Source organism: Podarcis melisellensis (assembly GCF_964234715.1).
Source record: "Podarcis melisellensis genome assembly, chromosome: 2".
Lineage (NCBI taxonomy): Eukaryota > Metazoa > Chordata > Lepidosauria > Squamata > Lacertidae > Podarcis > Podarcis melisellensis.
Genome location: NC_138529.1, coordinates 82,209,656 through 82,235,426, shown reverse-complemented (window position 1 = coordinate 82,235,426; position 25,771 = coordinate 82,209,656). Strand labels below are relative to the sequence as shown.

The following is a 25,771-nucleotide window of genomic DNA, read 5'->3' as shown; positions in this document are numbered from 1 at the left end:
TTCCCCCTTGGGCTCCCCTTGGTCTGACCAGGGGGGCTCCCTTTTGGGAGTCCTCTGACTCACTGGACAGACTCATGGACGACCTTTGGTCATTGTCATCCTCCTCCTCGTCTCTCTGGGATTCTTCCCCCTCGCTCTCTGTCTCCTCCCTCATCTGCTCTTCTCTCCCTGAAACCCTGACAGTAAGCATTCATAATAATAACATAAATAGCTAGAGTGATAAACACAGAGAATCTGATAGGGAGGCACTTCTTCATCCACCAGTCTGTCTGTTGGGTAGGCTTAGTTCAGCACAGAGCTACTTAACAACAGCCTGTAAGGGGAGGGACAGAATGAAACCATCCCCTCCCTCCTCTGATTCCTCCACTGGTTCTTTGCTCTGTTCTTTTGGTCCTGTCCACTCTCCTAAGGAAATGGGGGAGATGCCAGGAAGTGACAGGGAAGCAAGTGCACATTAACCCTCCTCCTAATGTGGGCTTGCACTTCAGAAGCTCAGGGTTAATTATCATTGACTTTGCTTATCTCTTCCCCAGCCAGGCTTGGAGGCGCGTCTCTCCCTTCTGGCAGGCCGAGGTGTGCAAAGCCAGTTTACCCATTGCCTCATCCTTTTATCAACCGCCAGCCCCTGGCTCCTCTGTTCCTGATTGTCTGTCCGGTGAATATGTGATCTACCCTGTAGATCAAGGGAACAGGAGGCTTGCTAGGGATGATATGTTAATAGCTGTCTCAGCTGCAAGAAACCATCCATGTGTGTGTATCTAAGCGAAAGAACTGCAATGCCTATCTTCACATCCATCCTGCTCATGAAAAGACCATGTCACAATTACTTGAACGAAGCCTCATTAAGCTCAATAGGCCTTCCTTCTGTGTATAAAAGGCTCAGGATCAGGCTTGCATTTCTGTAAACCATTAGGCTGCTTAAATCCTGTAAAAGTCCATTCAGCTAAGTTTTACTCAGCATGGATCTTCTATAAAGAAAGAATATGACTGTTTTAGGTCCGTTAACTTCAAAAGGCCTACTCTGGCTAAAACTTAGGTTTCTTTATATTGTTGTAATGCTGTTATAGTTTAATTACTTTTTTATATGTTTTAAACCTTCTGTGTTTTAATTTGTGTAAGCTGCCTGGAGTCCCAGTCTGACTACCCAGTGGAACATCTAAGAAGCTTGATTAATGCAACAGAAAAACTGCTGTCACAGCTCTGCAACCTTTGGAACACAACAGCCAAGACCACATAACACTGGTTCTGAAAGACCTACATTGGCTCCCAGTACATTTCTGAGCACAATTCAAAGTGTTGGTGCTGACCTTTAAAGCCCTAAACAGCCTCATCCCAGTATACCTGAAGGAGCATCTCCACCACCATTGTTCAGCCCGGACACTGAGGTCCAGCTCCGAGGGGCTTCTGGTGGTTCCTTCATTGTGAGAAGTGAGGTTACAGGGAACCAGGCAGAGGGTCTTCTTGGTAGTGGCGCCCGCCCTGTGGAACACCCTCCCATCAGATGTCAAGGAAATAAACAACTACCTGACTTTTAGAAGACATCTGAAGGCAGCCCTGTTTTGGGAAGTTTTTAATGTTTGATGTTTTATCATGTTTTTAATATTCTGTTGGGAGCTGCCCAGAGTGGCTGGGGAAACCCAGCCAGATGGCAGGGTATAGATAAATTATCATCATCATCATCATCATCATCATCATCATCATAGGGGATGCGGGTGGCTCTGTGGGTTAAACCACAGAGCCTAGGACTTTTATTGTGTTTTTAATATTTTGTTGGAAGCCGCCCAGAGTGGCTGGAGAAACCCAGCCATTTGGGCAGGGTATGTATGTATGTATGTATGTATGTATGTATGTATAAATAAATAAATTTTACAGCTCTGTGTCTATGCCTAAAGCAACCTTTTTCTTAGGACAGCATTAAGTAAAACATTGGAATACTAAGCAGGTTTCCCAGGAACAAGTACACAGATATCTGATGACATTTCTTCAAGTATATTTTACTTCCAAACTCTAGGCATCTGCTGGAGAAATCAACACTTCAACCTCAGTTATTCCTGCAGCCCTGAGAACAACCTCTCATCCATGGGATAGCTCAGTTGGTAGGGCATGAAACACATAATCCCAGTGTCATAATACTAGCCTCGCATTGGGCAAAAGATTCCTGCATTGCAGGAGGTTGGACTAGAAGATGAACCTTGTAGTCCCTTCTGACTCTACAGTTCTATTATTCTCGTCTCTGATGACAAGCAGACTCTAGAAACACAACCCTGATGCTTGTATTTCTAATTTGGTGAACTAAGCTCTTTTTGTAACACACAACAGTCTCCGCCCCTTCTGCTGCCATCCTAGAGCCTGCACTTTTCAGTCTTGAGCAGACTGGCGTGAACGATTCCCCTGGAGGAAAGTGTGGTTGCAAAGATTTATAACTCACAGCCTGTCCATCTCTGCAATTCTCTCAGTACCTTCTTTTGCAAGACAGCCTGCCTGTTGAGCCTTAAGCTGGAACCCTGCTAGTAAGTAACTAGGTCTGCTTGAAAATCTTCTCCATTGCTGCTGGCCATGTAGCCTGACTATGGAACATGGAAAGTACCTGCCGATCACCATCACATTTTCCTCCTCTCCCAGCTGGCTCCCTGCTACTCTCCACCTGCTGGCAGATGAGTGCTTACATTATAGTAAACCCAAAGCTCTAAAGCAAGAATGGGGAATCATTTCTAGCCTGCAGACCAGATATTTATCTCCCCACCCCAGCGGTGCCAATTTTGACAAGCGGGCAGGGAACTTAACTGGATCCCACCACTCCAGCCCTTACAAGAGGGATGTGGGACCTGTGGCCCTGCAGACCATCAGTCTTCCAGTTAGCCTTAAAACTCTTGAGTGAACAGCATTTTTTTAAAAAAAAGATAAATAAAACATTAGCACAATATCGCCGAATGGAAAGTTTTACAATGCTAACTTTCTAAACGACTAAATGGGGAGGACCTGATCACCATGGGTTCTTCCTCCTGATTAAACTCTTTCAACCAACAATTCTGATTTTAAAAATGAAATGTTAGTTAAATAACACTTACATAAAAGAACGTTAGAGATTTACAGTGGTACCTCGGGTTACATACGCTTCAGGTTACAGACTCCGCTAATCCAGAAATAGTGCTTCAGGTTAATAACTTTGCTTCAGGATGAGAACAGAAATCGGGCTCCGGCGGCACGGCAGCAGCAGGAGGCCCTATTAGCTAAAGTGGTGCTTCAGGTTAAGAACAGTTTCAGGTTAAGAACGGACCTCCAGAACGAATTAAGTACTTAACCCGAGGTACCACTGTATAGCAAAATAATGCTAATAAAAGGGGGGACACTTTTCAGCCCCCGCCATTTTAGCAACATTATTCCCCCCCTCACCAATTAAATGCTTCCAGTCATAAACGAACATTAACTACTTTTGTTTATGGGCATTTCATGGGTAGCAATGGGGAATCATGCTTAAATTAATACGTGCTAGGCATGCGTGCACACACACACACACACACACACACACACACACCTTTTTATAAAAGGGATTCCTTGGATTCTGCCTTGCCCACTTCCAAATGGCTGCTCAGGTGGGCTGGATCTTCCCTCCCCCATCCACAGTCGCTGTGTCGTGCCCATGAACAGGCAGAAAAAGTGCAATATCCCCAGTAGTGTAGAAAGTCAATTGCAATTCCACTTATAGCTTACAGTGGAAAAGCAGTGATTTATTAGCGCCCAGAGCCTCCCGTTTGGAAGCAGCTTTGGTATAAGCTTTGGTTGGTTAGTCAGGCTTGCAGACCAATAATCCAATATCTTGCGAGAAGGTGATTGAGGGAAAGTTTTTCTTCTAGTCACAGTTGTTGTAACTTAAAGCCCCTGTAACAGAGGTTGTGCACAAACCATGCACTTAAAGCACCAAGAATCCTTGAAAGTGTTGGTAGTTAAGGGTGCTGGGAATGGTAGCTCTTTGAGAGGTAAACTACAGTTCCCAAGATTTTTGAGAGCAAGTGGTGTGTTTTAAATGTACATTAAAAAAAATGGCTCTTAAAAAAGTAATAGTCAAGATGATGATGATGATGATGATGATAAATCTATACCCTGCCATCTGGCTGGGTTTCCCCAGCCACTCTGGGCAGCTCCCAACAGAATATTAAAAACACAATAAAACATCAAACATTAAAACCTTCCCAAAACAGGGCTGATGCCCTTCAGATGTCTTCTAAAAGTCAGATAGTTGTTTGTTTCCTTGACATCTGATGGGAGGGCATTCCACAGGGCAGGCGCCACTACTGAGAAGGCCTCTGCTTGGTTCCCTGTAACCTCACTTCTCGCAGTGAGGGAACTGCCAAAAGGCCCTTGGAGCTGGACCTTGGTGTCTAGGCTGAACAATGGGGGTGGAGATGTTCCTTCAGGTATACTGGGCTGAGGCCATTTAGGACTTTAAAAGTCAGCACCAACACTTTGAATTGTGCTCGGAAATGTCCTGGGAGCCAATGTAGGTCTTTCAGGACCAGTAATATATGGTCTTGGTGGCCACAAGCATGTTCTATCATAAGAATATTCCAGGAGGCAGATCAGAGTCCAATCTCCCTCCATGTTTACAGGTAGTTCCTATATTGAGCATTAATTATTATTATTTTTTAAATCACTGTGACGAGAAACAGGAACCCACACAAATAAAGCACGTCTAGTATCCTCAGTGCAGAATGTGGATGCCTCTGGCACACGGACCCGCCTGGTCCTAAGTAGGCATATGGAAGCCCCTGGGAGCAGAATTTCATTTGGGGAAAGGCTGCCCCCCCCGTCCCACAGCAAGCCTCCTCTTTCACTGAGCTTTGATCACGGCCTTACCTGTGAAGTGCTGGTGGCAGATGCAGGTATAGCCGCCCTCCTTGCGGGTGCAGACCCCTCCATTGCGGCAGGGGTTGGAGTAGCAGAGGTTGATCTCCATCTCGCAGTAGTCGCCGGTGAAGCCCTGGGGGCAGCGGCAGCGCAGGCCCGTGATGGGGTGGATGGGCCGGAAGAGGGTGGAGACGGAGGCGATGAAGGGAGCCGAGCTGTCAAACTTGAGCACCGAGATGCACTTCATGTAGTTCTGGCAGGGCTCGCGGAGGCAGACGTTGTCATCGAAGGGGAGCACCTCCAGCATGGAGACCGCGGTCAGGGTCATGCGCTTCATGTACAGCTGCTCCTGGAGCTCCTCCGAGCTGAAGAAATGGCCACTGCGGGGCGCCATGGCGGAGAAGCTGACGTTCAGCACCTGCCCTCCGACGTCCGTGTCGTTCTGGATGTTGAAGATGAAGACGTCCTCCTTCGGGGTGGCCAGGACGGTGGCCACGCCCTCCAGGAAGTTGGCCAGGAGGGGAGAGAGGAAGCGCTCCTGCCACATGTTCTCCAGGCGCACCGTGATGCTGTTGGCCAGCATGTCCTCGGTGATGACAATGACGCGCAGGACGCACTGGGCTGTCACACTGTGGATCCCGTCTGCAGGGCAGAGAAGGGAGAGGTTAGAAGAAGAAGAAAAAGAAGAGTTTGGATATTTGATATCCTGCCTTTCACTCCCTTTAAGGAGTCTCAAAACGGCTAACATTCTCCTTTCCCTTCCTCCCCCACAACAAACACTCTGTGAGGTGAGTGGGGCTGAGAGACTTCAGAGAACTGTGACTAGCCCAAGGTCACCCAGCAGCTGCATGTGGAGGAGCGGGGACGCGAACCTGGTTCCCCAGATTACGAGACTACCGCTCTTAACCACTACACCACACTGGCTAGGACAGGGGTTCAGAGGGAAGGGCTTCAAACACAAACACCTGACACAAGAGAAATTGGCTCACAAATTGAGACTGGCAAGAGGAGCAAAGCACAACAACAGCAGCAGCAGTAGCAACAGAAGCAAGAATAATTTATTTCATTATTATTTATACCCCGCCCATCTGGCTGGGTTTCCCCAGCCACTCTGGTTGGCTCCCAACAGAATATTAAAAACACAATAAAACATCAAACATTAAAAACTTCCCAAAACAGGGCTGCTGCCCTTCAGATGTCTTCTAAAAGTCAGATAGTTATTTATTTCCTTGACATCTGATGGGAGGGTGTTCCACTACCGAGAAGGCCCTCTGCCTGCTTCCCTGTAACCTCACTTCTCACAGTGAGGGAACTACCAGAAGGCCCTCGGAGCTGGACCTCAGTGCCCAGGTTGAACAATGGGGGTGCATACCTTTGCGGGAGAACGGCGGAGCTTTATTCCTTTTTCCAATCCTCCAGGAAATCACAGACCAGTTCCAAAGCTTGTGGGTCAATTAACAGGAAGTACACTGCTAAAAGTTGTGGTGTTATGTATGGGAATATGAGCTTTGCATACTGTATTTTTTTTGGGGGGGGGGTCTCTGAATGGGGAGGGAGGAGCAGGGGTTCTGGAAGTGGATTATCGCAAGCACAAATCAAGAGCATAGAACACTCTGTCCCCCATAAAGGCAGCTAAGGGGAACAATGCACATGTGGAGGGTGACTTCTGATATAGTGAACCAATCATCTGATGAAACCAACCAAGAATACTACAGCAACTTAAGCACTAACAGTTTTAGTCTAAGCTTTCGTTGAATAGAGCCCACTTCATCCGATGCATCTCACAGACGCGCACAGGTATAAAAAGGCAGGTGATTCGTGTGAATTCCTTCCACCTCCTGCAGCTTACATACAATGATTAAAGTTGTAGGACCCTGCCCTCTTTGGCACTGGACCAGCCTAGCCAGCAGGAGAATCCTATGAGCAGAGTTCTACTCTCAGGTAGTTATGGCCCAAGTTTCTACAATAAAGTATATAGCTATGGTGGAACAGACACAAGTCACGCCCATACCATGCATTTAAAGCACTCCTGATGCACATTTAAAGTGCATGGCTCCCCCTCCCCAAAGAATCCTGGGAACTGTAGTTTCGCCTTCACAGAGCTACAGTTCCCAGCTGCCTTAACAAACAAGAGTTCCCAGGATGCTTGGGGGGACGACTGCATACTTTAAACGCACTTTAAATAAGGCATAGGCAAACTCGGCCCTCCAGATGTTTTGGGACTACAACTCCCATCATCCCTGACCGCTGGTCCTGTTAGCTAGGGATGATGGAAGTTGTAGTCTCAAAACTTCTGGAAGGCCGAGTTTGCCTATGCCTGCTTTAAATATACAGCGTGGATGTGGGACTGGTGTTTCTAATGCACACAAGTTTTTCACACATCAAAATGCCACCCCGTATTTCCCCACCCCCATTTAATCCAGGGAAAATCCAATAAGAAAGAAGTCTGTTGCCAGTTACTGATTTGCCACAACTCAATGGCTCACTTGCAGTATTAAACTCACACCTGAAAGCACCAGGGGAATTTAAAAAGGGGGTGGCTCTGGGCTGTTCACAGCCATATGGACAGGGATGCATTGGAATGGAAGGCCGTGTGCTGGGGAAAGTGGAAGGCAAAGAGCTGTGGCTTAGTGGTATAACACCAATGGACTAATCCTCTGTTTTGGCATAATACAGCTCCCTCTGTCCCTGTTAGCCGTCTATTGGTATTAATTGCAGCTTCCAGACTCCAGAGGTTCAGACCAGAGGAGAGAACTGGGTCCCTGCGGCATGCTTTTCCGCAGCTGCAGCCTGCACAAACTTCTGCAAAAAACATTGCTAGAATCTCATGAGCGATTTGCCTTGAAATACATCTTTCGCCTGTAAGCTCTTCAGGGCAGGGTTGTAGCTTATGGATACTCAGCAAGAGACGGAGGAAATTTACAGGACTGTAGCAATGTTTTACAATCACCATAAGGAGCCTTGCCATTCACCACCAAATGGAGTACTCCATCTTCAGACTTAACTCGCATGTTATTTGTCACTTTGTCTTAAAACACACACACACACAGTGCTCTCTGCCTAGTGGCTTTGCTTGCCTTGCGATTGCCAGCTACACTTCACTTCCTGGAGCAGGACGGGGGCTGTATGAGGGTTAGGGATGGGTAGAAATTAAATACAGTTCACAGTTAAAGGCAAACCTCCCTCCTTGTCCCAAACACACCCAGACCAGCGAGGACAATTAACTGGAGCCCTGAAGGGTTGTACAGTGGTACCTCGGGTTACAGACACTTCAGGTTACAGACTCCGCTAACCTGGAAGTAGTACCTCGGGTTAAGAACTTTGCTTCAGGATGAGAATGGAAATTGCGCGGCGGCGGCACAGCAGCAGCGGGAGGCCCCATTAGCTAAAGTGGTACCTCAGGTTAAGAACAGTATCAGGTAAGAATGGATCTCCAGAACAAATTACCATATTTTTTGCTCTATAAGACTCACTTTTCCCCTCCTAAAAAGTAAGGGAAAATGTGTGTGCGTCTTATGGAGCGAATGCAGGCTGCACAGCTATCCCAGAAGCCAGAACTCAAAAGGGATTGCTGCTTTCACTGCGTAGCGACCCCTCTTGCTGTTCTGGCTCCTGAGATTCAGAATATTTTTTTTCTTGTTTTCCTCCTCCAAAAACTAGGTGCGTCTTGTGGTCTGGTGCGTCTTATAGAGCGAAAAATACGGTAAGTTCTTAACCCGAGGTACCACTGTACTGTTATGGGGCCCCCAATGAGGTCTGGGTAGCCACTGTTATCTTCTTCCAATGGGGTTGTTTACAACAACCTTTATAACATCTGTGCTACTAACTCTCAAGCTGTGAGATAGCTGAAATACATGCAACCAAAAAATCAATTTGAGTTGTGCACTACTAAACCCATTTTATTTAAGCAATGTGGACTAAAGTTGTTTCTGGGGTCCCTCAAGAATTAGGGGCCCGGAACTTAAACTTCATTAATTTCATAGTAGATCAGCCCCTGACCTAGCTGTCTAGGCAACCTAGGACCGTGGACCTGTGCCCCATCTCAGACTATTGGAGCCACAGTGTAGGACCCACCCCACCTTCTTAAACTCCCTTGTCTGACTGTGCAATCAAAGACCTGAAGGCTCCTCTCTAACTGTTCCCTTTTAGCATGGCGATAACAGTGGGAGTAACTCAGGGGATTCCAAAGACACAAATCTCTTTGAGAGCACCACAGCCTCTCCAGACTCTGAGACCCAGCACAGCTCTTTTCCTGTCTCCTTCTACCCTCTCTCTGGCTACCCGCTCTCCTCCTATCAACTCCCCTCTTTCACCACCACCAGCAGCTGCCTCATGGATGGCACAGAACCCCACAAATCACTGGCCCCTCCCCCTAGATCATCATCCTCCCCACCTGCCTCCTCGGCCCATGCATCCCCCCACTTCTCAGGCTCCTGCCCATCGCTGACACTCATTCGCACTTTCTGGAACAGTATGCAAGCTGAAACACAGTCATCCTTCAAAATTTGCACTTCTCCGAATTTTGCAATGCAGTTCTCCAGTCGAGTGTACAAAAAATGCATATACTAAGGTAAAATGTGCATTAAAATACATATATTAGTGAAAGTGGCATTAAAATGCATTATTGGAGGGGAATGTTTTTGCAAAAATGAGTATTTTTGGCAAAATTGCAGGCAAATGCTTTTATTAGGAGAAGTTTGCTAGTGGATTTCGCACGAGGAGTTTAGAATAAAATCACACACGGGTGTCAAAATGTGTGGAACTGAACTTAAGATTGTGGGGGGTGAGAAATGGAGAGAAATGGTTAGCATTCTGCGGTAGATCTAGGAAGAGCCCCTGCCTGAAACCCTGGGGAGCTGCAGCCAGTCAGAGCATATCCCAATATAAACCAATGGCTCAGCTTGGTCTAAGACAGATTCTCATGTTTCTACTCTTGGACCTGTGTTATGGACAATTGTTTCTCTTTGCTGGTGCCCTCTTTCCTAGCCTGAAACTCCCCCTCTCTCTGACAGTCTTCAGCAATAGCTGTAGAGAGACAGAGAGAGAGAGAGAGAGAGAGAGAGAGAGAGAGAGAGAGAGAGAGAGAGAGAGGGAGGGAGGGAGGGAGGGAGGGAGGGAGAGAGAGAGGGAGAGAGAAAGCAGGCCACGGGATGGCATGACTGTGATGGAATGGTCCCCTCCTGGAAAAGAGTTTCTGAGGAATAAGAAGTCAAGCCATTACTCCCTGCCCATATGTCTTTGCTCTCTTTGTGCTTTTATTTATACACATTTCATATTTTCTCCTGCAGCTGAAAAATGGCGAGGTGCAGCTGTGGCTATTTATAACCAGAGTGTGCGCTCCTCTCAGCTATAACAAAGCACCACGGGACATCCAGCCAGAGCGGCCACTGCATTAGCAGAACTCTGCGCCCTCGGCAATGCGCTGTGGTTGCACAACAGTTATAATGGTGCCCGCAAGTGTCAACAGGTAGCGAGCTGCCTTAACTCTGCACAGAGGACTTTTTGAGTTAGCACCAGGTGGGGGAGAGAAGATTCTAGGAACATATAGGAAGCTGCCTTATCCGGAGTCAGGTAAAGGTAAAAGGTAAAGGACCCCTGGATGGTTAAGTCCAGTCAAAAGCGACTATGGGGTGCAGCGCTCATCTCGCTTTCAGGCTGAGGGAGCCAACGTTTGTCCACAGACAGCTTTCCGGGTCATGTGGCCAGCATGACTAAACCGCTTCTGGTGCAACGGAACACCGTGACGGAAACCAGAGCACACAGAAATGCCGTTTACCTTCCTGCCACAGCAGTACCTATTTATCTACTCACCCTGGTATGCTTTCGAACTGCTAGGTTGGCAGGAGCTGGGACAGAGCAACAGGAACTAACTCCGTCGCGGGGATTCGAACTGCCAACCTTCTGATCAGCAAGCCCTAGGCTCTGTGGTTTAGACCACAGTGCCACCCGCACCTAGAGTCAGACCATTGTTCCAGCTGGCCCAGTATTGTCTGCACTAACAGGCAGAAGCTCTCCAGGGTTTTAGGCAGGAACTCTTTCTCAGCTCTACCTGGAGACCTAGGGGTTACAACTCAGATGCTCTATGGCCCTCTCTCACAAATTCCACATGGTGGAGTAGCAGATTACAGGTGTGCTGCCTGTTCAGGATGCCAGCCGCTCCCCTCCATCCCCTGCTCCTGGTTATCCATTTCCCCCTCCACAATCAGTCAACATTCTATTATTCTATTATGAATTTATAAGCTGCCCTTTATCTGAAAATCACAGGGCAGTTAAAAACATAACAATGCAAAACAAGAACACAAAATATGTACATAATAAAACAAAAACAAACCAATAATGCCCCCTCCCACATTCTATGGCCACTGAGCATGCTCAGTCCTGATTAGGCTTCTGCAAACATTGGGATTCTCCCAAGCCTTCCAATACTTCCCCTTTGTGCCTAGGTACTGCTGCTTTAGCTACATAAGCCATGGCACTCATGTGCCACACCCTGTAAACACCAGGAATTATACCTCCCCAATCCTAGATTGCTAAAGGTTTTTGTGATGAATTCTGCATGCTGAGGTGTGCAGCAGGACATCTGAATCCTGTCTCTCCAATAGCAACTCCCCAAGCCTACGGGGCCTTCTTTGTGGCAGCCCCAAAGCTGAGAAACTCACACCCTATGGAGTCTTTTGGACTTACACCATAAGTCTTTGGTTGTCCTCCCTGTAAATGGTGTTATTAGTTGTATTTGTTGTATGCTTTGATTGCTGTCATTTTATGGTTTGTTGAATATTCATTGTTTCATTATTGGATTTTGTTTTATGTCACCTGCTCTGGGACCTGAAGGGGGAGAGTAGGTAAGAAATACCAGAAATAACCTGCTGCAACTCTTAGCAATGTGATTCCACACAGCCCCACACAAAAAACTGCTTACAAACATTTCCCCATAGATTACTCTATGTATACTGGTACTTGCTGGGAACCAGATCTGTAGCACAGTTCAGAGGCTCACGTGGGTGTGGAGAGAGAGAGAGAGAGAGAGAGAGAGAGAGAGAGAGAGAGAGAGAGAGACACTAAGATTGGTAGGGTAGGGTGAGAAGACTGTGTCCAAATTTTTATTAGTATTTCCCCCTATCATTCTCTGACAAGCTCACTCAAGGTAACTAGCAAAGCAAAATACACATCATGCTGGCAAGGACTGATGAGAATTGTAGTCCAAGTCACCTGAAGGACACTAGGTTGAGGAACGCTGCTAGAAGCTATGAATCAAAAAGAAATCCAGCACACTCCTAAAAAACATAATAAACTGTTTAAAAAATATGTATATTTTAAAAGCATTTTTGCAACTAATTTCTAGCAGCAACCATGGTGACAACATTGACACAGGTCAGTTACCTTGCAGTAGGTGGAAGGTAGATGAATCTTTTCCTTTAGCATGCATATCTAGAATGTGAGCCCTTCCCCAAGCACCCAAAAAGTTATCTGCACCCAGTTACTGTAGTTTAGTCAGGCTTCATTCAACTGGAAGATGCTCAAGAGCTTGACGAAACTAATGATTCTTAAGATGCCATTAACATATCTAATAAAGTTCTTGCCAAAGTGTTTTTGTGATTCCACACTCTCCCAGCATATGAAGAGCAGATGCTTTAGATGAGTCACAGCAACAACAGCCACAACTTGTCACTCCATTAGCAAACAGGCACAGTGGAGTCCAATAAGCTCCGTGGCAGTATCATCAACACAATTAGTTCAAAGCGAGGATCAGAACAGAGGACTGCATGTTCTGCAATATTACAGAGGAACGATTTTAAAAAATGTATTAGAAACAGCAACACAGTGTAGTCAGGACTTTCAAAGGGTCCCTCCTGACTGGCGTTGTTGTTACTGCTGTTTGCAGGGTTGTATCCTGCATCGTGCCACTAAAACAATATTTGTGCATCAGTGGTGGATTTATCCTGGACTGTCCACACATCATTTCCCTTCATGAGTTGCTCCTGCACTGTCATTGCATCATTGTCTCTTGCCCTGCAGTGGGACAAAAGTGGGATAGCATCCAAACATTTGTAATATAAAAAGTTACAGGAATTCAGTGTGCGCTTGTTGGTCAACAGAGCATTTTGTCTGCCATAGAACCTTTGCAGACACAAACAGTTCTGGAAAGCGGGATTCCATGGAACTGCCCTGATACTGTCACGAGCAAGAAATCACCACAACTACACAATAAAAAAGACACCTGGAGGGTCTCTGTGTTCATTTCCTCTCCCACCTTGAAAGCTTATAGGCCACTATGATAGAGTTGGAATAAAATCTTGCAACTGAAATACATGCACATTCTCTTCTTCCTGTTTACTATTACATCCTTTCCCTCTCTAATCTCCTCTATATTGAATTTTTAGACTGTAAGCTCTTCAGGGCAGGGGTCCTTTTCTTTCTGGACTTTGCAAAGCATTTGGAGGGTGTTAAATAAACAAGCAATGCCTTAGGAGGCATTACAATAGATTGAGTAGGTGGGCTCACTCATTGCATTGCTCATAACAAGACATTCTGTAAATAGAACTCGTGAGTTGGCCACGGATATAGGTAGGGGCGGGCATGGAATCATCCAGTTAGAGCACTGACCCAAGTTTGGGGAAGATCCAGAGTTCGAATCCCACCTACCCACAAAGCCCCCGGGGTGACTTTGGGCCAGTTACCATTGCTCTGCCGAAACCGCCCTGTGATCCTTGGATAAAGAGCAGTATTGTGGGATATAAATGTCCTCATAAAGAAATGACACAGAAATCATCATTTGCGGTGTGAAAAACAAAAGGGGAAATACCCCCCTCCTTACCCTATATTAATGGTGCCACTGCAGAGATGCAATTCTGAGACGTCTCTATAGACTACTCCTATGGATTGCAATACTGGAGGCAGCGCCTTGTCAATTGCATATTTGTACCAAGCTCGGTAGTTTTGAGCACTTTAAAATATATATATGGTGACCGTACGTGACAGAAGAGACCTTGGAAGAGGTGCTAAGAGAGGGCTGGCAGGCTGATCATCTTCAGCAAGCCATACAGGTACATCTCTGTGTCAGCATCCCACTCCTCCTGTTCCCAGGTTGAAGCCTGGCAATGAAAAGTGGCTCAAGCTTAAGCCCTGGGCTCTGTCACCTAAGCCAGCTTCCTCAATAGACTTGTGACAGGAAAAGCCCGGGGGTCATGAGCTGTTAACACGGCGCATAGGGAGGCATTGTATTGCAGGGACGGCACAGCGGGAGCATCTTTTCCGCTCCCCTCTCTATGCATGAGCTGCCAGCCCTGCAGAATGGCAGATAATTGCATCTGGTGTCTCCCGCAGCGCTGACATAACCTAGACTTCAAGGCAGAGCACACAACAAATGGGCCCTGTCTGCCGGGGAGACCCACAAGGGGGTTCGTGCTCCACTTGTCACGCTGGACGGCAGGCTGCAAGGGAGGCTCGCCTGGGGAGCATCAAGGCTGGCTCCTGCCACCACCCACAATGCTTTGGATTGCGACATCCAATGCAAAACCCCACCTGCGTTTCAGAGAGATGCACAGGCAGGTGTGTGGATTAATCCCCTTTAGCATGCATATAGGGCTCCAGGCACTTTGCAGCCTCCCTATACAGTGGTACCTCGGGTTACATATGCTTCAGGTTACATACGCTTCAGGTTACAGACTCCACTAACCCAGAAATAGTACCTCAGGTTAAGAACTTTGCTTCAGGATGAGAACAGAAATCGTGCTCCGGTGGCGAGGCAGCAGCAAGAGGCCCCATTAGCTAAAGTGGTCTTCAGGTTAAGAACAATTTCAGGTTAAGAACAGGCCTCCGGAACGAATTAAGTACTTAACCTGAGGTACCACTGTATAGGCCAATATTCAAGAGGGAATGCATTTGTTCAGAGACATCCCAAAAGTTATCACGTAGGGTATGTTATACGCATTACACAGATGACAGGCTGGGAGGCTTGCCTAGGGCCACCTAGTGAGTTCATGGCTGATTGGGATTTGAGCGGAGGATTTTCTGTCTGACAGCTCAGGTTAGCCAGCACACTCCACTAACTTGCCCCCTGCAGAAGCTGCAAATGCATTTCCCACATTCTATCAATGCACCGTTTTTTAAAAGCAGCCAGAGGCATTAGAGCTGGAAGGGAATGGGGATCTGAACACAGGCCGGACTGCCTTTCCTAAGAGAGGTCCTCTGCACCATGACGTCTTTAATGCATTAGCTCACATCATCCATGGGATTGCTAAACACCCTTGAAGAGGTGCCTGTAGAATCGTAAACCAATACAGAAAGCTCAGGTAATCGGCCAATCCTGCATGCTCCCTGGGAGGTTAGGGCTGCGTCAAAAGGCAGAGAGATTCCCCCCCCCCACGCCATCTCAGGGCAGGAAATGCTTCACCCACTGAATGTTCACTTTACTGTGTGACTGTTAAAGATGTAAAAGAAGGTGCTAACCTCCTGAGGGATTCAGTGAAATGACCTCCTAAATACAGGGCAGAAATAGGGGGAGCTGCCTTATACTAAATAAGGTTATTAGATCCTTGTGGCTCAGTATTGTTTGCTCTGTTGCCTGTTCATTTCAACAGGACATGGCAGGGATTGAAGCTGAGGTCTTTTCTATGCAAAACATGTGCCATGCGGTCAAGTTGTGCTCCATCCCTTAAATGGGCCTTGCCCATTGTGGGTCTCTCCAGCTGTTCTGGACTACAATTCTGGTCAGACTCATGACCAAAGATAAGGGGATGGTGGGGACTGTGGTCCAAAACATCTGGGGAAACCAGACTGGGTAAGGCTGCCTTAAAGCAATCAGGCCCTGAACTTGAAATTGAAAGCCGCTCTTGCATTCTGCCTGATATCCCACCTGCAGCTGCAGTAACGGCTGATGTTTCCAAAGAAGTCGGCTTTTCCTGCACCTCAGTTGCTACCTTCAAGACCTAATCCATTCCTACATCAGAGGTGGGAATAAGCTAGGCAGGACTCCGCTGCTGGAGTACGAATCCATTTCTGATGGACAACCAAGTCGTAGAATGTTCGCACAGAATGCTGGGTTTGGCAGCTTTTTATTAACATTTTCTTGTTATTATTTATTAAAGTTGTATACTGCCCTTCATCCAAAGATCACACCCGAAGATCACAACATAAAAATACAAAACAAGAACACAAAAGAATACATAATAAAAACAAAAACATACCCCAAAAAACCCGTCTCCCACAAACACATTTAAACAGCCATAAAATGTTAATCAGCCCAAGGCCTGATTAATTCAAGGCTTGATAGAGAAACATTTTCACCTGGTGCCTAAATATATGTAACAAAGGCGTCAGGTAAGCCTCCCTGGGGAGAGCATTCCGCAAACGGGGAGCCACTGCAGAAAAGGCCTGTTCTCGTGTTGCCACCCTCCAGACCTCTCAAGGAGGCACATGAAAAAAGGCCTCAGATGATGATCACATGGTCTGGGGCAGTTCATATGGGGAGAGGCCGTCCTTGATCTGATCCAGGGCAGCACACATAGGATCAGTTTGTCATGTCTATTGACTCCAGAGTAAAGTGGGGTTAGGACCACAGCCTTCATCATGTCCCTGGATTTCAATGGGCCTACTCTGAGCATGCCTAAGCACTAGATATGGCCCTACCTTTCCTCCTCAGGTGTTCATGGTTCAGGAACATCTCTGTAAGGGAACTTGGTGCAAGTCCCCCTGTAAATAATATTATTATTATTAATAATAATAACACACACATACACCACCCACCTCTGGGTGGCTCCCAACAGAATATTAAAAATGCAATAAAACATCAAACATTAAAAACTTCCCTAAACAGGGCTGCCTTCAGAGGTCTTCTAAAAGTCAGGTAGTTGTTTATTTCCTTGACATTTGATGGGAGGGCGTTCCACAGGAAAAGAGAAGGCCCTCTGCCTGCCTGGTTCCCTGTAACCTCACTTCTTGCAGTGAGGGAACAGCCAAAAGGCCCTTGGAGCTGGACCTCAGTGTCCGGGCAGAATGATGGGGGTGGAGAGGCTCCTTCAGGTATACTATCATGTTTGCAGGATTTGGTGGAAGCAGAAACAGCCAGCCATGGGTAATAAGCAAGGGTGCTTCCATCACAGCCCCCTAAAGCACCCCAGTCCCCCACACTCTGAAGCTGCTCTAATGGGAACCAATATTCCAGGAAGGAAACACAGTTGTCAAAAAAGAGAGAGAGAGAGAAACGCCCTCCTCCTGCTGACCCGAAGAGCAGCCAGTTGATGGCACTCCATGTATGGCTCAGGTCTGATTGTCTTCTTCTCCCTTGGCAGCCACAGAGCCCAGACACAAGCGCTTTGATTCCTCCCGTTCCTGTTTGAAGTTAAGGGCTCAGGAAGATTTAACGATGGAAATAGCTCTTCCTTCCCCTTCTTCTTTTGTCCTTTAAAGAGTGAGATTTCCTTTGGCAGCCCTGGAAAATTCCAGAGGAAGCCTCAGGTGCTGGCACCAACAACCCCTGGAGCTCTGGAGATAAGACTGAGCTGGTGGAAGGGGGGTGGGAATGTGTGGAGGGAGGAAAGAGCAAGGGAGGAATAAGAGAGCAAATAGAGGCACCGGTGCAATAACACAGGAACTAATCTTCTCGATGGCGGAGTCAGAGATGTAGGGGGTGTGAAGCACAGGGGGCTTTCATTTCTCTTTTGAATCATCCCTTTTTAAGCCTCATGTGGAACCAAAGCAGGAAATTCTGCTGTGCATCCTTGAGAAAGACATTTCCCGTTATATTATGAATCTGCAGCCCTCTGCTGGTTGAAGGATTGGATTTTATTGGAGAACACCGATGTCCTCGACCTGGAAGGATTTGATAATGCTTTTGGGTGGCATGCATATTTGTGGTACGACAAGGTTAAAGTTCATAGATTGTTCAAAAACCATATTGTCAGAAGGGCAATTTTTATGGTCTGGTCAAAATATAAAGACTTATTGGAGAGTAAAACTCCAAGGTGGCTCTCACCGATGGAGGCCAAAGCACGTAAAAGACTCAATATGGAGGCCCACTGGCCTAAATATTGGGAAATAATTGAAAAAATTGGAGATAATTGGAGGTTGCAGAGTATGGAAAAGTTAAAAAACAAGGTGCGAGATTGGTTGCATTATGCCCAAATCCAGGAAGTTTTTAAAGCGGACAAAAAAGTGGGTTTCCAGGAGGAAAAATCGAAATTAGAGATAGAGTTGCTAGAGCCAAAATCTAAGTTAATTTCGAGAATGTACAACTTGCTGCTTAAATGGAATACACAGGATGAGATTGTTAAATCCTCCATGATAAAGTGGGCACAGGATTTGGGGCACAACATTATGTTCGAAGACTGGGAAAGGTTATGGAACACCGGAATGAAATATACGGCATGTAGTGCCCTGAAGGAAAATATTATGAAAATGATATACCGGTGGTACATGACCCCAGTCAAGCTTGCAAAGATATATCACCTGTCTGATAACAAATGTTGGAAATGTAAAGAGGAGGAAGGGACATTCTTACACCTCTGGTGGACCTGCCCGAAGGTGAAGGCCTTCTGGGAGATGATACATAATGAACTAAAAAAGGTGCTTAGATTTACCTTACCCAAGAAACCGGAGGCCTTCCTCCTGGGCATGGTGGACCAGAGGGTGGCAAAGAAAGATAGAATTTTCTTTATGTATGCTACTACAGCAGCAAGGATCTTGATGGCAAAGCACTGGAAGACACAAAATCTACCCACATTGGAAGAATGGCAGACGCAGCTGATGGACTATATGGAACTGGCTGAAATGACTGGCAGAATTCGAGACTCGGGAGAAGAAGAAACGGAGGAAGTTTGGGAAAAGTTCAAGGATTATTTGAAAAAGCATTATAAGTTGTATGAATGTTAAAAAATGCTCCTTTTTAGGAAATTACAGCTTCAGCATCGGAAAATTTTTGAATTGGAAAATAAGGTATAACAAGACAGAAGTGGTGTAATGAAATAATTTTATTGTGTTGAAACTAAAAATTAATGGATTTGGACTGTAATGTTTAGAGACCAGATATCACGATAAAATGGAAGACATATTATTATGTTTAAAATAAGTTAACAAATTGCTGAGGTTTTGAATCGATAGAGAATGCAGTGCTCGGAAGATGGGGGGAGTCTATTAGATCTATGGAAATATGTATTTGGAAGTTGGATTTTGTACATTATAAACTTAATAAAAATTATATTAAAAAAAAAAGAGAAAGACATTTCCCCACCCCCACCTACTCCTCTGCCTCAGGGAAAGAAATACAGTTAAGTAATTCTAAATCTGGACTTCATGGTCTTGGGGTTGCTAATGCTTCGGGGCTTGTAGGTGCACTTACAAACTGCAGGGTCTGCCTTCGACATCTGAGATGCTTCTTCTATTCTTGTGATTGTGCTGCTATAAAATTTTAGGGTGCGCACACATAGCAGACACACACTCCATAGTAAATCCAGTCCTTCACCCTTCAAAAGTGAGGAAATATGCCCTGAGAAAATTACACTTTATTTTAGCGCATAGAACAACCCACATCTTGTCTCTTCTAATGACTCTAAATATTTCCTCCTCAGCCATGAAGCCTAACCAGCCTCACAAGGTTGTTGTGAGGATAAAACATGTATACATGTACAGTGGTACCTCAGGTTACAGACGCTTCAGGTTATAGACGCTTCAGGTTACAGACTCCGCTAACCCAGAAATAGTACCTCAGGTTAAGAACTTTGCTTCAGGATGAGAACAGAAATCGCATGGCAGCAGCGGGAGGCCCCATTAGCTAAAGTAGTACCTCAGGCTAAGAATGGTTTCAGGTTAAGAACGGACCTCCAGAACTAATTAAGTTCTTAACCCAAGGTACCACTGTAATAGTAAACAAACTACCAATTCATTTAAAAGAATAGACATATGGCCTGTGATGCCAGATTATATCATAACTATATGCTACTCCTCCTGTAGGCACCTCAGATTGACATACAGGGGGATTCCCATGCAGATTCCCAACAGGGATTTACCAGACTGAGATGTATTCAAATGCTTACAACGTAACAGCAGCACCACACACCCAAGCACCGTCCAATTGTTCTGTGGGCAGCTCATCCGTCCCACTGTGGGAGAGATGCACAACTTCCCTGTTTGGATATTACACCAGAAGAGGGACAAAAACAAACACAAGTAATTCTACTTTTCGATGTGGCATCCAAAGATCCACTTCCTGGTTCTCGCCTCCCAAAGAACCCGCTGCCCCTCCATGCTCACCCCTGACCCCACACATGGCCTTTATACCATCTCGCTTGTTCCCAGAGGCCCAGCTGCCTCTTCTTCCCGCGCCTTCCTGGAGCCGCCTTTGCCTTTGCCCTTTGCCCTTTGCGGAACAGACAGCTACAGTGCCCACTTCTACTGCTCACATCTGGGCCAGGCAGCACCTTATCAATAGCAAACATTGATTTGCCCCAGCAGGTCACAGTGAGTCAGGGATCATTGCTGCTGCTGCTGCTGCTGCACAAGGATAGTTTCTGGTTATGGCAGTGGATTTAAATGAAGGATGGAAACAACCGAACGATGCTCGGTGGACCTGGGTAAACTTTCCATATAGAAGTCCCTGCTTTCAAACCCTGGCACTGGCAACTTAGGGACACTAGGAGGATGGGCTGGAGAAATCACCTGCCCAAGACTCTGGGAGGGGCTGACAGGCAGAGAGTAAGCAGGACAGCACTAGATGGACCATTAGGCTGACAGGGGGGCTGCTGATGCCTCTGATGTAGCAAAACAGAGAAGAAAAAAGCCTTCCCCACACAGAGCATGGCATTACTCATTGTGCAGAGCAAGCTGCAGAGCAGAAACTGCCTTCCTGAGAGGAGGCAAGGCAGAACAGCCCTCTCAAGCAGTGAGGTTGGGAGGCAATCAAGCTTTTAGTGTGCCATCACCTACTCTCTGGAACCCATGAATATTAGACACCATCTGGTCCTTTAATTAATCATTTCCTGATGACCCGTTAATTAGTTGTTTCCTTCTTGTAGGCCAAGCAACCTTACTATTTATATATTCTCATAGCTGTGCAATTGTGATGATGATGATGATGATGGGACGAAGCAGAAGCAGAAGCAGAAGCAGCAGCAGCAGCAGCAGAAGAAGAAGAAGAAGAAGAAGAAGAAGAAGAAGCAGAAGAAGAAGAAGAATGGGACTGCTTAGGCTTTGAGTAGGAAGCAACTAATTAAATGGCCAGTTGTGCCTGAAAGTTGCCCACAATGATTTATTAAAGATTCAGTAGCAAAGAGAATTCACAGTTGCATTTTGCCACTCTATATGGGCCCTGTGGTTGTCTTTAAAGTGCCATGTCACACAACCCAGCCATAGGACTAAGCTGCCATTGGATGCCCTGATGGATGAACTTTACAGAAAGCAGCATTGCTTCTCAGCCTCTCTGTGGCTTTTCATGGTGTCCCCCTGGACTGGCTTCATAGCATGGGAACTGTGGGAAGAAACTGTGTTACAGTGGTTCCGGCCCCTTCCTATGGAACTGAGTCTAGACAGGAGCATTGGGAGAACGATTTCTGCTTCCTTGGTGGTTCTATCCCCAGGACTACTGAATATTTCTATGAAGCTGCTGGCAGTGGTCATTAGGAGTCTTGGGGCAAGGGACTATCAGTATACTGACAACACTGAGCTCTATTTCTCCATAGCATCTGACTCAGGAGAGGCTGTGTGAGCCATGGACCAGTGTTTGGATGTAGTGCTGGATGAAAGAAGATAAGCTGAGCTTGAATCCTGGCAAGACTGTGGCACTGTGCGTGAGTGGTTACTTTGGCAGAGAAACTGGTCAGCTCCATGCCCTAGATGGGGCTGCACCCCCTCTGAAGGAGCAGGTACACAGTTTGGGGGTGCTTCTGGACCCAGCTCAGTCACTGGAGGCCCAGGTAGTCTCAATGGGTAGAAGCATCTTTTACCACCTGAGATTTCTGCAATAGCCACAGCAGTCCTGGACCAGGAAGGCTTGACTGCAGCAGTTCACTGTGCTATTTTGAATGCCCGCTTAAAACATTTTTATTTAGGCTTGCCTATCCAGACACATAAAAAGGGATGTGGGTGGCGCTGTGGTCTAAACCACAGAGCCTAGGGCTTGCTGATCAGAAGGTCGGCAGTTTGATTCCCTGCGACGGGGTGAGCTCTTGTTGTTTGGTCCCTGCTCCTGCCAACCTAGCAGTTCGAAAGCACGCCAAAGTGCAAGTAGATAAACAGGTATCACTCTGACGGGAAGGTAAATGGCATTTCCGTGTGCTGCTCTGGTTCGCCAGAAGTGGCTTAGTCATGCTGGCCATATGACCCGGAAGCTGTCTGCGGACAAACGTCAGCTCCCTCGGCCAGTAAAGGGAGATGAGCGCTGCAACCCCAGAGTCGTTAGCAACTGGTCCGGGGTCCCTTTACCTTTACCTTATCCAGACACATAGAAGCTACATATGTTTTATTGCTTTTTAACTGCTGCAGCTGTTAACCCTCTTTTGAACATTTCAAAATGCCTGCTTTCTATCTATAATTATAATACTTTATATTTTTGTAAACTGCTTAGAGGTTTTGTTGTTTGTTTTACAATCAAGCAGTCTATAGATAGTCTTAAATATAAAAATAAATGGAAGGGCAACAGAGAGAATGTTGGATTGTAGGGATTCGACAGTGATGTCATCTGGCTCTTCTGTAAGAAGTGAGCGAACAAATTAAACCCACCTAGGAGAAAATGGCATGGAAAGCAACGCATATCAGCACTCATCGAATATCTTGTAAAGTGGGGAGGAGAACAGCATTTACCACACATTCAGTTCTGGACAGAGATCTCTAGGATTAAAGGTGCGGTCAATTCTTCTGACCAATTCATTCCCCACATAGCTCCGAGCACATAGTGGTGAGCTGGCAATCTCACAAGCTTTCTTGGGAACAATGCGTCATCACGAAACACTGTGTGCAAGCAAGGCGGTCTTGTGGGCAGAACAGGTGCATGTGCACATGCAGAAGCACACATGCAAATGCACGCTACGAGGGTTATTTTTAGGGGCTGTGTTACGTTGCGAGTATTGCTTGCAGTGCAATCCTGACTGGTAGCTCCGGCCTCTTGCCCAGACTCACAATCTGTTCGACATTAAAGGGAAGCAGATGGTTAAGAGGAGGACCCCCCTCCCCCTCCCCCTCCCCACCTTTCAATCGACACACAAAGGCAGCCCAAAGCCTGCTGGAAGCGCCAACCCCCCCAGGAGTAATTTTAATCAGAGAGCCTCAGCCATTCTCGACAAACGCAGGTCCTGGCAACTGATGAAGAGCCAGAGGCTGGTGAATATTCATGTCCCTCTCCCACAGGGAGCTTCCTCAACATGTAGTTGCAGGCGCACTAAGGCAGGCACAGCAAGTGGTTGCATGGACAGGTCACAGTGGCTTTCGCCAAACATTTATGCGCATCTAGAGTGGGGTTATGGTTGCAGAGAGCTAAGCGGAATGTTCCTCTGCCCCTGGAATATTACAGGAGTGAGCCCAGGCAGCACTTGGTGGCAAAGGGAGCATCCACACTTATGCTTGTCCCCTGCCTAGAAATCACAGGTCCAAGCACTTTCCTGCTTGTCCCATGTCCTCTAGGCATGGGCCTGAGCATTTATTTTTGCCCTTTCCCTTTAGCGTTAAATCAGAGCTAATGTCAATCCAGAGAAAACCCAACTGACGTTTGCTGATTCAGCAATAAGCAGGGGCTTCCCTGGGGGAAAGTGGCAGGGCAAGCAGAAGTGCGGATGAGCCCAGGGGTGAAACTAGGCTTTATTTCATCCGGGTCAAAGACTCAGTTTGGCACTCCCAGCACGCACATTTGTGTACACACACATCTTGACGCATTTGACTGTGTCTGCAGCTTATAAGCTTCAGCTTGGTAGGAACTGGCTGCAAATTAACTCTGGGAGGTGTCTTCCCTTCTCCCCTCCCCTCTCCCAATTAACCTCTGTCTCCAGGGTCTGTCCCTGTGACATCACCAGGGGCCACCCCTTGGTCTCAGGTTTGGATCCTGAAATCTCAGGGTCAGGGATGCTGCTGATCTGTTAACCCTATTTCCCGTTTCCTGTTTTGCTGGCCATCTTAGAAGTGGTTTTCAGAAGATACTCTGTGAACCTTTTGGGCTAAAGGGTGGGCTATTAATGCCTTGGAGGCTTCACCTAGGGCAAAAAACCCCCACCCCAGCTAGCACCCCCTGTAGCCACCCCTTGTAGCCATGGCACTGGATGAGCCAGTGGATCCATGGCACTGGATGATACAAATGGGGAAAGGGATCAATGCTCAGCTGCTTTGATCAATTCCCCCAGGAAGGAAGCTCCTCTTCGTCTCCTTACAAAACAAACACAGGCCACATGCTAAATGCGGGTGGATGCTCACATGCATCACTGCATGGTCCATTGACGCTCTCCCTTAAGAGACAACAAGAGTGATTACATTTTCTCAGCCTAGCCTAGAACAGAATACTAATAATATATAATAATAATTTATTATTTCTACGATGCCCATTTGGCTAGGTCTCCTCAGCCACTCTGGACGACTTCCAACAGAAGGTTAAAAATACATTATCAGTTATTAAAAACTTCCCTAAACAGGGCTGCCTTCAGATGTCTTGTAAATGTCAGATAGTTGTTTATTTCTTTGACATCTGATGGGAGGGCGTTCCACAGGGCGGGTGCCACTACCACTACCACAGAAGTCAACAACTCAGTTGCATTCAGTGAAATGCAAAAGGGGAAGGCTGAAACCGGACGTCATTCAAATCTATGATAAGCCTGAACCCACTCAATTAAATTCTCCAGTCCATTGTTTCTAGAGGAAGTTGGGCTTTTTCACACAAGAACTCTGCCCAATCTAAAATCCACACTTGGAATAAAAATTCAGCTGTGTTCATAGCTGTAGGGTGGCCAGATTGACTAAAAGGTAAAGGAACCTCTGACAATTAAGTCCCGCCGCAAACAACTCTGGGGTTGCGGCGCTCATCTCGCTTTACAGGCCAAGGGAGCCGGCACTTGTCCGCTTCCACAGACAGTTTTTCCAGGTCATGTGGCCAGAATGACTAAGTCGCTTCTGGTGAAACCAGAGCAGCGCACGGAAATGCCGTTTCCCTTCCCGCCGGAGCTGTACCTATTTATCTACTTGCACTTTGACGTGCTTTTGAACTGCTAGGTTGGCAGGAGCTGGAACTGAGCAATGGGAGCTCACCCTGTCACAGGGATTTGAACCGTGACCTTTCGATAGGCAAGCCCAAGCGGCCCAGTGGACTACTACACCCTTAATAGTTGTGCGGAGGAGGGGTTTGGGGCAGGGGTAACTTGTGGTTCAGCACTAGCAACTCAATAGTGGAAGACCTTCAGAGTATCTAGAAAATCAAATCAGGAAGGCTGAACCCCAACTGGTCCCAGTCCTAGGTAGGGCTGGACCACCTGGTATATGACCCTCTTAGTGCAACATGAGAAGATAGTCCAAAGACTTCTAGGAATAGCCTCTCACCTCTCATGCCTGCCCATCTTGCAAGCTGCTGTTTGGCCTGGCAGAGGAGATAACTGCACACCATTTCTGATCTGGCAGGTGCCACCCCTGGCACAAATAATACTTTTGTGCTGGGAAAGGCACTTGATATGTGAGGATTGGAGCAAGAGCTGGGGTTGCTTTTTTGGCTTCGCAGTGTTATTTCCTGCGCAAATGTTTGTCGGGGGTGTTTAATGCTAGGCCACTTTGACACCATCCCTGCCAATTGGCGCCTATGAAATGAAGCGACACATTTGCGCATACATATAGATAGATAGATATGTGGGATCTATGCACCACCGGTCAAATCATACACCTGATTATGCACATGAGCACTTTCAGGAGCAGCTGCAAGGAGGAAAGCAACTGGGAAATGGGGCTGATCTTGTCCTAAGATTTGCACTAGCTG

General features: G+C 46.7%; 1 protein-coding gene across 1 annotated transcript in view; it reads right to left on the bottom strand.

Annotated features, from left to right (window-relative positions):
• CELSR3 (cadherin EGF LAG seven-pass G-type receptor 3) overlaps positions 1-25,771 on the bottom strand; it is a 91,284-nt gene that overhangs the window by 52,859 nt on the left and 12,654 nt on the right. The window contains exon 2 of the mRNA XM_081899390.1: positions 4,855-5,487. Within this exon, the coding sequence (XP_081755516.1) occupies positions 4,855-5,487 (633 nt within the window). The remainder of the gene's footprint in view (positions 1-4,854; positions 5,488-25,771) is intronic.